Source organism: Hypanus sabinus, chromosome X1 (genome assembly GCF_030144855.1).
Source record: "Hypanus sabinus isolate sHypSab1 chromosome X1, sHypSab1.hap1, whole genome shotgun sequence".
In the NCBI taxonomy this organism is placed as follows: domain Eukaryota; kingdom Metazoa; phylum Chordata; class Chondrichthyes; order Myliobatiformes; family Dasyatidae; genus Hypanus; species Hypanus sabinus.
The window spans coordinates 57,326,393-57,339,133 of NC_082738.1; the positions used below are offsets into that span (position 1 = coordinate 57,326,393).

The following is a 12,741-nucleotide window of genomic DNA, read 5'->3' on the forward strand; positions in this document are numbered from 1 at the left end:
TTCAATGATCTATTGGCTCTATAGGCAACCCAATACCAGTGTTGTCAGGCCAGTTTCCCTAACACACTCAACCCATTCCCACTGGTAGGTCCTGCTGTCCAGTGCTTTACACCAAAACAGGCACTCTACTCTGAGTTCAGTCATAACAAGGAGGACATAGGAAATACTTTAAAGATCTTCTTAAGATCTCCTTATAAAAGTGTTAACATTCAAACAAGTTTATTGGAATACCTGGCTCCCAATTGCTCAAAGTAAATAAGGAGCATCCAGGAAGGCACTGAGGACCTTGGGTCTCTATGATGGGAAAAGGTAGTGGAAGAAAGAGTAGCAGCTTCCAGAACACCCCACTGAGCCACTCAGTGAAGCACCAGCTGCCCGCCTGTGGCAGAGTTATGGACACTGTATTTTTTAAGCTACCTCAGAAGTAACAAAGCTGGAATAAAAGCACTGACTCCTAATACTGTGGGTCCACTGAGAACTGACTGTTGTTGATGAACACTTAGTATGATGGGAGTAATTTTCACATAGGCACTAACATCTTTAAGTAAAGCATCATTGTGTTTATCCCCTAATATCAGTAATAATAATCCTTACATATAAGAAAATCATTTTGTTGTAATAATTTCTTAATTTTCAAGCTTGAAAACTTTTATTTCAGGTAAAAATTTCACCTTGATTGAATGACTCAGCAAATATGAGAACACATAAGTAGGCATCAAAATAGCTCAATTATGGGGGAAAAGTGTCACTGAAAACTTTGTATATATTTAGAGGTGCACTTGCTCATTCTGTTTTTGTCAAGCAAAATAATTAGTATTTCACTTTTATCCAACACTGCTTAATTGTAAAATACTCCCAAGGCATTCAATGAACTGGGAGAAGAAGCAGTTGAAAAAAAAATCATCAATTGGTATCATTGAAACAAAATAAAAAACATTTATCCCATTGTCGTTAATAGAACCTGGTGTTTGCCTTTATAATTTATGGTGATTACATGATAAATGTACCTCATCAGTTTACAAAACTAAATCTGTGATATAGATGTCAATTTGTTCTTTCCATTCTTCTGTCAATCTTGAGATATCCCACTCAAGTAATTAGGTATAAATGTTCCCCTTTGCGTCTTGACCATACATACTGATATACATTTGAGGTAAACAACAGTCATAGTGCAATACAGCATGGAAACAAGTTCTTCGAACCAATGTGTTCATGCCTGCCACGTTCTCCACCAGCTCGGCCTATGTCTGATTAGAAAGGCTGGCTCTGTTATAGGAGTCTAACTGGACACACTGAACGCTGTTATAGAACAAAAGACCCTACGGAAAATCCTGGCAATTCTGGACAATGTTTCTCACCCTCTGTTTAATGCAGACAAGTGTGAGGTATTGCACTTTGGAAGGTCAAACCAAGGTAGAACATACAAGGTAAATGGTAGGACACTGAGGAGTGCAGTAGAACAGAGGGATCTGGGAATACAGATAAATAATTCCCTCAAAGTGGCGTCACAAATCGATAGGGTCGTAAAGAGGGCTTTTGGTACATTGGCCTTTATAAATCAAAGTATTGAGTATAAGACTTGGAATGTAATGGTGAGGTTGTATAAGACATTGGTGAGACCGAATTTGGAGTATTGTGTGCAGTTTTGGTCACCGAATTACAGGAAGGATATTAGTAAGGTTGAAAGAGTGCAGAAAAGGTTTACAAGGATGTTGCCAGGACTTGAGAAACTGAGTTACAGAGAAAAGTTGAATAGGTTAGGACTTTATTCCCTGGAGTGTAGGAGAATGAGGGGTGATTTGATAGAGGTGTATAAAATTATGATGGGTATAAATAGAGTGAATGCAAACAGGCTTTTTCCACTGAGGCTAAGGGAGAAAAAAAGAGGTCATGGGTTAAGGGTGAAGGGGGAAAAGTTTAAAGGGAACATTGGGGGGCTTCTTCACGTAGAGAGTGGTGGAAGTGTGGAATGAGCTGCCAGATGAAGTGGTGAATGTGGGCTCATTTTTGACATTTAAGAAAAACTTGGACAGGTTGGATGAAAGGGGTTTGGAGGGATATGGCCCAGGTGCAGGTCAGTGGGACTAGGCAGAAAAATGGTTCGGCACAGCCAAGAAGGGCCAAAAGGCCTGTTTCTGTGCTGTAACGTTCTATGTTCTGCATGCCACCTTGGCTGAACAGAGGAGCACTTTCAAGAGCTCTATATGAGGTCATTCTTACCCTCAGCCATTAGGCTCTATAATGAGTCAACCTATAGCTGGGGAAGTGATGACCCCCTCCTGTTATCATGGACACCCTGTGCAATACTATGCAATACTACAATCACTTCTTATCTGGACAGTGTGAATGTGCACCATTACTGTGTAATATTACGGTAATTCTTGCACCACCATCCTATCAGTGTAAACTTAGACATCTTGTAAATCTTGTAATCTTTGATTTGTAATCTTGTACATCTTATTTTTAAGGTAACTTATTTTTTATTCTTTCTTATTTCTCTTCTAATATTTGTATACCTATGCACTTGTAATGCTATTGTGACATTGTAATTTCCTTTAGGATCAAAAACTATCTATCTATATCCCTTTAAGCCCTTCCCCTCCATGAACCTATCAAATGTTTTTTAAATTATTCTATTGTACCTGCCTCAACCACTTACTCTGGTAGCTCACATCCCACTCTCTGCATGAATAAGTTGTTGTGTTAAATATTTCCTCTCTCACCCTGTCTATAACCTTGAGCTTTGGTCTCTCCTATCCTGCAGAAGATAGATACTGTCCATCTTATCTATGTCTCTCATAATTTTAAACACTTCTATAAGTACACTCCTCATTTTCCTCTCATTCCTGGCCAATCTCTTCCTATATCTCAGAATTTCTAGTCCTGGCAACATCCGTATAAATCTTTTCCACTCTATTTCCAGTTTAACTAAGACTTTCCTATAACAGGGGGACCAAAGCTGTACACAGTACCCCAAGTGCGACCTTGCCATTGACTTACAGAACTGCAATATAACATCACTTCTTTTCTATACTCCTATACAGAGATGTGAGAAATGGAAAAATCTACCATGGTTTAAATTAATCCATTTGTTGTACTTCAGTTTCAGGATGTCTAGAGTAAATGCCAGAAGATTAGTTTTGGTGGGTGTTTGGTCATTGAGCTAGGTGTGGTGGGTGGAAAGGCCTGTTCTTGAATTTCAAAGTTCAGACTTTCTTAACTATTAATCTATCTAACTCTGAAGTTCATTGCCATAATGAACTCAACAATTTATGAGCACATAAAGCTCAGTCATTAAAAGTTGCAATTAGCTAACACAATAAAGTGTGAGAGGAAGCTCATAGCATAATGCCTTTTATGGTAGCCACACATTTTCAAAAGGAGTAAGTAAGTCACAGACTAATGACTGAAGAACTTGCCATTAATGCCAGGCCTTGATAAGTTACCTTGATAAGATAAGGTGAGATATCCAGCTTATTATTCTCTATGCCCATTCTAGGAAACATATTATTAACATAATTATGCATGTTGCCAAAGTGACTAGTATGTAACTAATGGTTATGAGGATAGAATGAACTGGAAAATGTTATGCTAGTACTGTTATGAATATACAGAAATGGGAATTCTGAATGAAAATTTTTATTCATTCTTTTAGTTTGTACAACCACACAATTCTTTCCTTAACTGTTTCCTTGTAAAATCAGAATGATGCAAGTCGTGAATGTATCTCTGGTTCCCTTTAACGCTGTTCTAATACTAACTGAAGTAAGACATCCTTGTTGTGATGGAAGTGTACCATTTGTGGAACTGTTGCCTTCAAACATAACATGGTTCTGTATCATGACCCAGCACTGAGGCCATGCAGCCCATCCAACAGAGAGCAAGGACATCCAAATACTGATCGGTATGGAACATATATTTTGCTGGGTGTTCTACACATCTTCATCAAAGCTTCAGTTACATGAGGTTTCATATAGCCAAATATGTGTGTGTTCAGGATACTGACGACACTAAATCCAACATTGTGAATCTAGTCATTTTATCATTCCACAGTAATAAAATGGATTACTTTTGTTATTTATTTAATGCATATTTAACTTGAAATTAGGTGCACAATAAGGCCGATCAATCAATCCTCCTAACAGCCAGCCCTGTGACAGTAGTTTTAAGTTCAGTTACCTGAACTTAGGAACAACCAATCATATATGAGTAAATGTTCTTTTATTTTCTTCTATCTCTCTTGGGATATACCACTTGAATAATTTTGCCATTCACCCATGGTTAACTGTTATGTGACAGAAACCACAGAAGTTTGTATAGTTTTTAAGGAGGTTGTCTTTCTGCTCATAAGGTAATCCTGCAAAGTTACTTGTTGTGTGATTGTGGGTAATTTAAGCAAAGAGAAATACTCAAGGCACCCCACACCTGTTTACCACTTATATACAATTCGCTTCAAAAGGTTACAATTTTTGATTAATCCAGAAAGTTTCTCTGACAAAAAACTTATGCTGTATATAACCTACAATTCATATTCTAACAGTGAACATTCAACATATTTACACAAACTTGGCTTTCAGAGTTCAAAGGTGGTTGTTGTTGCTTTCTGGCTGACAAGTAAAGATCATTTGAAAATCATCTCCCTGGCCATGGAGATTCTGAGCGAAAAATGGGAATGCACATGGACCTACAACAAGGGCATAACATTTTACATACACCAATGTGGAACAGAGGTTTTTCAGTCCAAACGATGGTGTTATTTATAATAGCTGAAATACTTGTGCTGTGATTTGTACTCACATCCTTCAAGCCTTTCATCCAAGTCTTCTTTGTACATCCAGTAACAGTTCAATAGACTACAAACCTTTTTAACATCCGTGTGCCTTAATTTCTTGGAGGTACTAGAAGAAAGTTTTCTTTTTCCCAGTTCCCACATTCACATAGCTAAACTAGAAATCTATTGTTAATTGTGCGGCAAACTGTCCCTTATGTGCAGAAACATCAGCTGGCTATAAGATTCCAAGGTAGCTCTTGCAAAAGTATCCATAAGCCAACGCTGTTCAAGTAGGCAAGAAGTTAAAAGACAGGAAGGAATCTTACAAAGTTACCATGAGAAAAAAACAAGCATTGTTACTAAGCAGATCTCCTTCTGCATTTTCCTTTATAGTGAGATTCTCTTCTCCTATCTAAATGCTGTGATAAATAATGTAATATTAATTCTGCCTGACCTATAAAACTGATGCAATGAAGTCTAGAGGCGCACCAGGAACCAGGAGAGATGGAAATTATTAAACAAGACATTTTGGGTGAAAGTGTTTGAGGCGTGTGGGCTCTTTGCATAATATCCATAATTTGTCAGTGATTTCAGCTAATGGTGGAGCCAGTTATTTAATTATTCATCCATTTTAACATTGATCTAATATTTTTTAAACCTAAAATGACTCATAGGTTTCAATATTAAATGTGATTTTAGATGATAATTACAGTAATGATTAATCTATCCTTTGCTCTTTCAATAGGAATCTGAACAGCTTTTCCTAAATTGATTGTTGATACTGCAGAAATAGACATCAAATATTGAAGTGTTCCTCGAAAGTTGATTCTCCGCATTAGCCTTTATGAGTTCTTTTCTCGTGCTGGACATTTTACATATTTTACTCCCATTTACAGAACTGCAGAATGCTGTAATAATAGGCACATAATAACGTAACAACAATTCTTAAACTGTAATCACCATGAACCTCAGATTATGACCTAACTGGCAATCACTCCATCTTAGCACATTAATAAGAAAAAAAAAGAACAATTCTCTCCCCCCAAAGCTTTCAACCAGAGGGAAAGTAGGGAGTGTCACTGTGGTAATTATAGTCAGGACACACTTTCTGTACCAGCCTGTAATCCATGCTGTAAAATGAAATATAGATGCATATGACTTTAAAGGGCTTGGAACAAATCCAGGACACGTGGCTTTGGGTCTGTTCCTGGTAGCAGGTTTTGGATGGGTCATAATTACACAGTGCAGTCTTCTTTGCTCTGTCAATCTTTTCATATTCAATGCGGCAGTTAAATATTTTAGAATCTTTGGCATCAATCGCTGTTTGTTGAGCCAGGTCAAATTCGACAGCTTTTGTGGGTGGCACAAGGCTAACTGATATGTTTCCCTGGCCAGTAGAATTATGGCGGAAATACACACTAAATGTACCATTTCCATGGTCTACGATTTTTCCTGTGATGAGGAGGTTTAACTTCACAGTTTTGATGTTTGAATAAAAATCACCCCATCCAAACATTTTCTTAAATTTCCCAGTTTTAACAATTGGTCTCCTCTTGACTCTGGAATTGGGGTCTTCATGTTGATCAGAAATATTTCCCAGCCAAGCCCAAATATTCTGCTTGGAGTAAGAGACTGGTGAGGAGAGTGGGAAGCGCAGAATTGTGGAGTTCCCTGCATGCATGACCCACTGGCTGAGGGCAGACATTCTGTTGCTCTTGATTAACATATGCTTTTGTGTACTTTTAGAGGCAATGGACTTTGCACCTTCAGCATCATTGGATGTATTCCCAAGTGTAAATGCAACCTGCAAAAAAAAGATAGTAAATATAATTTAAAAAGAAATTAATGGGTATGATCAATATAATATTTTGTATTGAAAGCAAAATATTGCAAATGTGGGAAAGCTGAGTGCACTTTTTGAAAGGGAGGTCATACATAAGATCAAAATCTCAACAGAAATAGCAACACATTGGGCAACATGGTCCCTTGGGAAATGTTCCACCATTCAGTAACATCTGAACTTGGATACACAGAATGCAACTTCTGTAGTTCTTGGGGGTAGAAATTCCAAAGATTCCCAAATATCTGAGAAAAAATTTCCCCTTCATCTCTGTAGAAATGGCTGAACTTTTATTCCAAACTGTATCTCCTCATTCTTATAATCACAATAGGAAATATTGTCAAGGCATCCATTCTGTCAAAGCCTCTCAAAATCTTAAATCTTTCCATAAGATAAAATTTATTCTTCCAATCATCAATAAATTCTTCCACATGAATCATAGAACAATCCTTCATCCCAGGAATCAACCAAGTGAATCTTCTCTGAATTATCTCTAATGCAATAAGTCCTTCCTTTAATTGCATCAGTACTCCAGGTATGGATGCCCTTAAGCCCTATTGAGTTTAGCAATCACTTCCCACATTTGTAATCTTTTTCGGATTCAACAGGAATTATTAAAAGGGGATTGGATAAACATTTCAACGTGAATATTCCAGGTCCATGGGAAATGATAAATAGAGCAAGAGTAATTGAGTGTCTCTCAAAAAGTTAGCAAATATTCAATGGATAAACTGATTCCTTCTACTGTACACTGATGCACAGGAATTACCCAAGATATACTGAAAATAATCTTTACTTGAAGGAAAATTTCAAGCTCCCCTTTTTATCACCCCACTCCTTATCTTGCATGGCGACAAGCTAGTAAAAACATGATGACAAGTTACTATCAGTTTCCCATAAATCCCTTTCTCAACTGAAACTAGGTCATGTGTCAATCAGCCTGTTTGTGATCAGCTGCAAACCCACCTGCTCTCTATACACATGACACAACAATGCAATTGTCCATGGCTGAGATTGGAAACTACAAGAGAGTGGACCACAGAGAGTCAGATTTAATTTTGTACTGTGAAGGTTCTGCATCATGTCAGGATGCTGTTCATCGACTATAGCTCAGTATTTAATGCCATCATTCCCACAAACCTGATTGAGAAGTTGCAGAACCTGGGCCTCTGTACCTCCCTCTACAATTGGATCCTCGACTTCCTAACCAGAAGACCACAATCTGTGCGGATTGGTGATTACATATCCTCCTCACTGATGATCAACACTGGCGCACCTCAGAGGTGTGTGCTTAGCCCAGTGTTCTACTCTCAGTGGTGAGAGGGTGTACAGGAGTGAGATAGGCCAACTAGTGGAGTGGTGTCACTGTAACAACCTGGCACTCAACATCAATAAGACGAAAGAGCTGATTGTGGACTTCATGAAGGGTAAGACAAAGGAACACTGCCCAATCCTCATGGAGGGATCAGAAGTGGAGAGAGTGAGCAGTTTCAAGTTCCTGGGTGTCAACATCTCTATCATATTGTTATGAGTGATGAACAGACCTGATGGTCAATGGGGTGCAGAGTTAACCATTCCCAACCCCCCTCCTGAGAACTACGAACTATTGCTGTTGCTATGATACTATTGAGAGAGAGAGATAAAGCTCAGACTAGAACATTTGCTACAGATAAGAGGGGGAGAGAGATTGTTGATTTACTGTATTATGACTCTTCCTTGATTATTTACCTTCTACTACAAGGACTGTACTTTGCTCGTTAACATTCCTCAGGAGATAGCAGGAGTGGCCTGATTTGATGGACACAGTCATTCAGAGTTGATGGATAGCTGAGACCCCGTGAGTGGGGATAAAAAGACAGGTCTGGAGAGACACCCTTCAGACACACCAGTGGACACTGACCGAGTGTTGGTAATGCCACAGAAAGGTGGGGGCTTCGAAGACTGAACCAGGAGATCGGTCAGTAAAGCTCACAGCGTTACAGCAGGGCCGGTGGGGACTTGCGTGTGTGTGTCCACTCATGCCAGAGTGACGAGTCCACCACAGAAGAATGGTCTGGCTGAAGACCAGAGGGGTCATAACTGAATGGCCACAACGATACGACGGATTAAGAAAGCAACAGAAAGTTTGGCAGCAGTTGCTGTTACATCTCGCTCGCTCTCTCTCTCTCCAACGATTTCAATACAACAACCATAACTACTTCAGCATTTATGAACTGAACTCTATACTTTCGTATGACAATTCATTTACCCCTAGACATCAATAGAGCTTGTTTATTATTGATTATTATTATTCCTACACGTTTAGGTTTATTACTGCTAACTTGTTTTATATGTATATTTGCATTTTTGATATTGTATTGTGTAGTTTACTAATAAACACCTTTAGTTTGGTACCACCAGACTCCAACGGATTCTTCTTTCTCTGCTGGTCAGACACCCAGTTACGGGGTACGTAACAATATATATAAAATATATTATTATATTAGTATATATTATTTCTGTTTTTTGCATAATTTTTAATGTATTCAATATACATATACTGTAATTGAGCTATTTATTTATTTATTATTATTTTTTTTCTTCTAGATTATGTATTGCATTAAACTGCTGCTGTTAAGTTAACAAATTTCACGTCACATGCTGGTGATAATAAACCTGATTCTGATTCTCAATTACAAGGCTATGTACCCATTGGAGGGCATTTTTCCTGCTAGGAATCCCACTTCTACACATCAGCGTGGGTAAACCTGCATGTCCCCTATTCCCTCTTTAAATAGTAGTCTCTATTTATATTCCACCTCCTTATTTCTCTTAAAAATATCTGAAATATTTCATGATTCTCTACAGTAAATTGTATTTAGCATATTTCTGCCTACTTAATTGTATTTTAATGCCACTATCCTCTTAAGTGAGGAACAATGTCTCATCTGCCATTCTTTCTCCCTCCCTTTCTCCACCTCTCTTTATCTCCCTCTCGTTCTTTCTTTTTTTCTCTTTGTACTAGAACTAGGTTTTTCTACGTTATTTTGTGATTCTGGCTTTTTTTGTCCCTCTCCATTGGTATAACCTGAATTGTTGTGTGTATCCCACAACCCTGTTATCAGCATCACCTAAAATAAATAAAGATGCACAATCTGCATCTCAATGTCATATCCACCTATCTGAGCAACACACACAAAATGCTGGTGGAACACAGCAGGCCAGGCAGCATCTACAGGAAGAAGTACAGGTGACGTTTCGGACCGAAACCCTTTGTCAGGACCTATTTGATCTCACTTTATCGGAGATATTTCCTTTATCCTTCGCTCTTCCAATTTCTCTACAACATGAAACTAACTTGTTTTCTCTTTTTCTTAATTGTGATGAAGAGTGTTGAACCTGAAATGTTGACCTACTGGGTGGTTCCAGCAATTTGGTTCATATTTCAGATCTCCAACGTCTGCTGTTTTTAAAAATATTTTTACCATATTCTTCATCATTGAGCTACCTGCCTGAGTTCTGTTCTACCTGTAAGCTGAAGTACGGGTCACGAATATTGAAATGAGGATTTTGAAATAAACTTTGGAGTGAACAGTGGACATATCATTGTATGGTTTCCAGTTTGATAAATAATAATGAATATGTGCTCTTGATTCTTCACCCAATTTCATATCACTGCAATATATGCCTCATTTATTTTATGGATTTCAATCCATTACTAAGTTTATTGTAAGCCTTTTGAAGTGGTGCAAAGCCATATAAACCATATTAACTTCATGAACCTTTCCATTATGTCACAAATAATTCTATTACTGTAAACAAAATGAATGCTCAGCAAATCTTTACTGGCTTTTACTTTTACAGTCTCAACCCATTTTCCATAGATTTTTGTCTCCAGAAATTTCACTTATTACTGTCTGGCTGGTATGGAGTTAAAGGATATATATATCCCTCTCCCTCTCTTGCTCTCTCCCCCTCTCCCCCTCCCCCTCCCTCTCTCTTCCTCCCTCCCATGAAATAAGAACCCAATTAAACAAGGTTTTAGAGTGGAATTAATAGAGTGGATTAATAATACATTGGAAAAGACTATCATAAGCAAAAAATTGAAAAGCAAAGAGAAATGTTCCACTGGTCTGTTGTCACCAGTACAATCTTCTATATGGTGGTGTGCTGGGGCAATGGCATCAACAGGGGTGATGCTAACAGGCTCAATAAACTGATTAGAAAGGCTGGTTCTGTTATAGGAGTCAAATTGGGCCCACTGGAGGCTGTGGTAGAACAAAGGACACTACAGAAAATACTGGCAAGTCTAGGCAATGTTTCTCACCCTCTGCGTGCCACCTTGGCTGAACAGAGGAGCACTTTTAGTGATAGACTAAGACAACTGCACTGCTCCAAAGAAGTCATTCTTACCCTCGGCCATTAGGCTCTATAATAAGTCAACCTATAGCCAGGGAAGTGATGACCCCCTCCCGTTAGCTGTTTGAGGTAACTTATTTTTTATTCTTTCAACTTCTCTTCTAATATTTATATATCTATGCACTTGTAATGCTACTGTGACACTGTAATTTCCTTTGAGATCAATAAAGTATCTATCTATCGATCTATCTAAATGGCATTACATGAGAGTACAAAAATATGAATGAACTGTATTTACTTTCTGCAAACTGGAGTTAGCTTTTTGAATTAATTGTAGATTTATATACAATCTATGCAATACATATCCTCTCACTTTAACTACTGTAAGAAAAGATTTTTTGTTAAAATGATTAATCCTATTTCCAGCCCTATCATCATGCTTACTGCTTCTCTGTGGAGACTGATAATACCCACTATTTCCTCACACAGTGCATTCACTTTTTCTCTTTTGCTGATGATTGAGATTGGCTCTCTGAGAAATGAATGATGATTAAGTTATGACGATAATAAAGCAAAACTCTTATAGCTCAATTTTATTCAAGATCATGGCAGCATAGTGCCACCTCTTAAGCTGCAATATTTCAATTACCAGTCAGTCCAACTTCATACTAATTCCAGCTATATATTCCAGCTTTAATATTTTATTAAAATATCTCACTAGATGAATATATATATATATAAACAATTTTCAGTTCTACTTTATATTCTCACCCACTGTAGCTAATAATTCTCAGGCCAGAATAACATTACAGGACCCATTGTGTTCAAAGAAGCAAACATCAGATATTATCCAGTGTAATTTGACTAATATTTTTTTACTTACCAATGTTATATAAAATGTATAAAACGGAAGGAAAACCTGAACAAAAGGGGTTCTCCACAGTGTAGCTGGTAGTGTGGCGTTTCTGGCAAGTAAACCACATGACTCGGTGAATTAAAAGCAAATATGCATGTGACAGAGAGATAAACACACTCCTTACCAACGTGCAGTCACTCACATTGCTTTGTCATTCTGCTCTCATTGTGGTGAGTTTACACACTTCAATGTCTTCCCCAGTATATTCTCATAATTAACCCACTGTTGCCCCTCCACATTGCTGCATGCATCCAGAGTCAGACACCAAAGTTTAGTTTAATTTTATTTTTTATTTGTACTTAACTGTAAGTGTGTGATTGTGTGGAGCATTCTGCTGTTTCACTGCTTGGCCCTAGACCTAGCCAATGTGCTCAGGTTTGCATTATGGTGCCTTTCCCACCAGACATGGTGGAATATTCTACTTATTTAGTATGGGGGGTGTGTAAATGTGTACATGTTGAATGTATCCTGTATTTAAGATGGATACTTCTGTTTATTTTGTAATATAATTATAACTACATTGTGTGGTGCATTATATTCTAATTCACGTATAGTCTTAAGTTAACTTTGTTGGTAATTAAAGATGGTATGTCTAGTGCTGAATAAAAAGGAGTTATTCGCCCTCAGTATGAGAGAGAGATGAGGAGGGGGCTGCCAGGAGTTCACACTCAACAAGAATAAGTACAGAGCTATTATTGTGTTTTCTTGCAGATATCATAAATATTGGCATTTTTTCACTAATTTAATTATTTTTTGTAAATTGGATTTGTAAGTTGGTAATTGATTTATAATTATTACATTCACAAGATACAGTGTGACAGTTACAGAGAATGTGTCTGAAGGTAGACAAGTAAATGCAAGGGTCATGATGAGATA

General features: G+C 37.8%; 1 protein-coding gene across 1 annotated transcript in view; it reads right to left on the bottom strand.

Annotated features, from left to right (window-relative positions):
- Positions 1 to 5,822: 5,822 nt before the first annotated feature.
- LOC132384521 (neurexophilin-1-like) overlaps positions 5,823 to 12,741 on the bottom strand; it is a 52,516-nt gene continuing 45,597 nt past the window's right edge. Inside the window, exon 2 of the mRNA XM_059955669.1 lies at positions 5,823 to 6,575. Coding sequence (XP_059811652.1) covers positions 5,823 to 6,575 — 753 coding nt within the window. The remainder of the gene's footprint in view (positions 6,576 to 12,741) is intronic.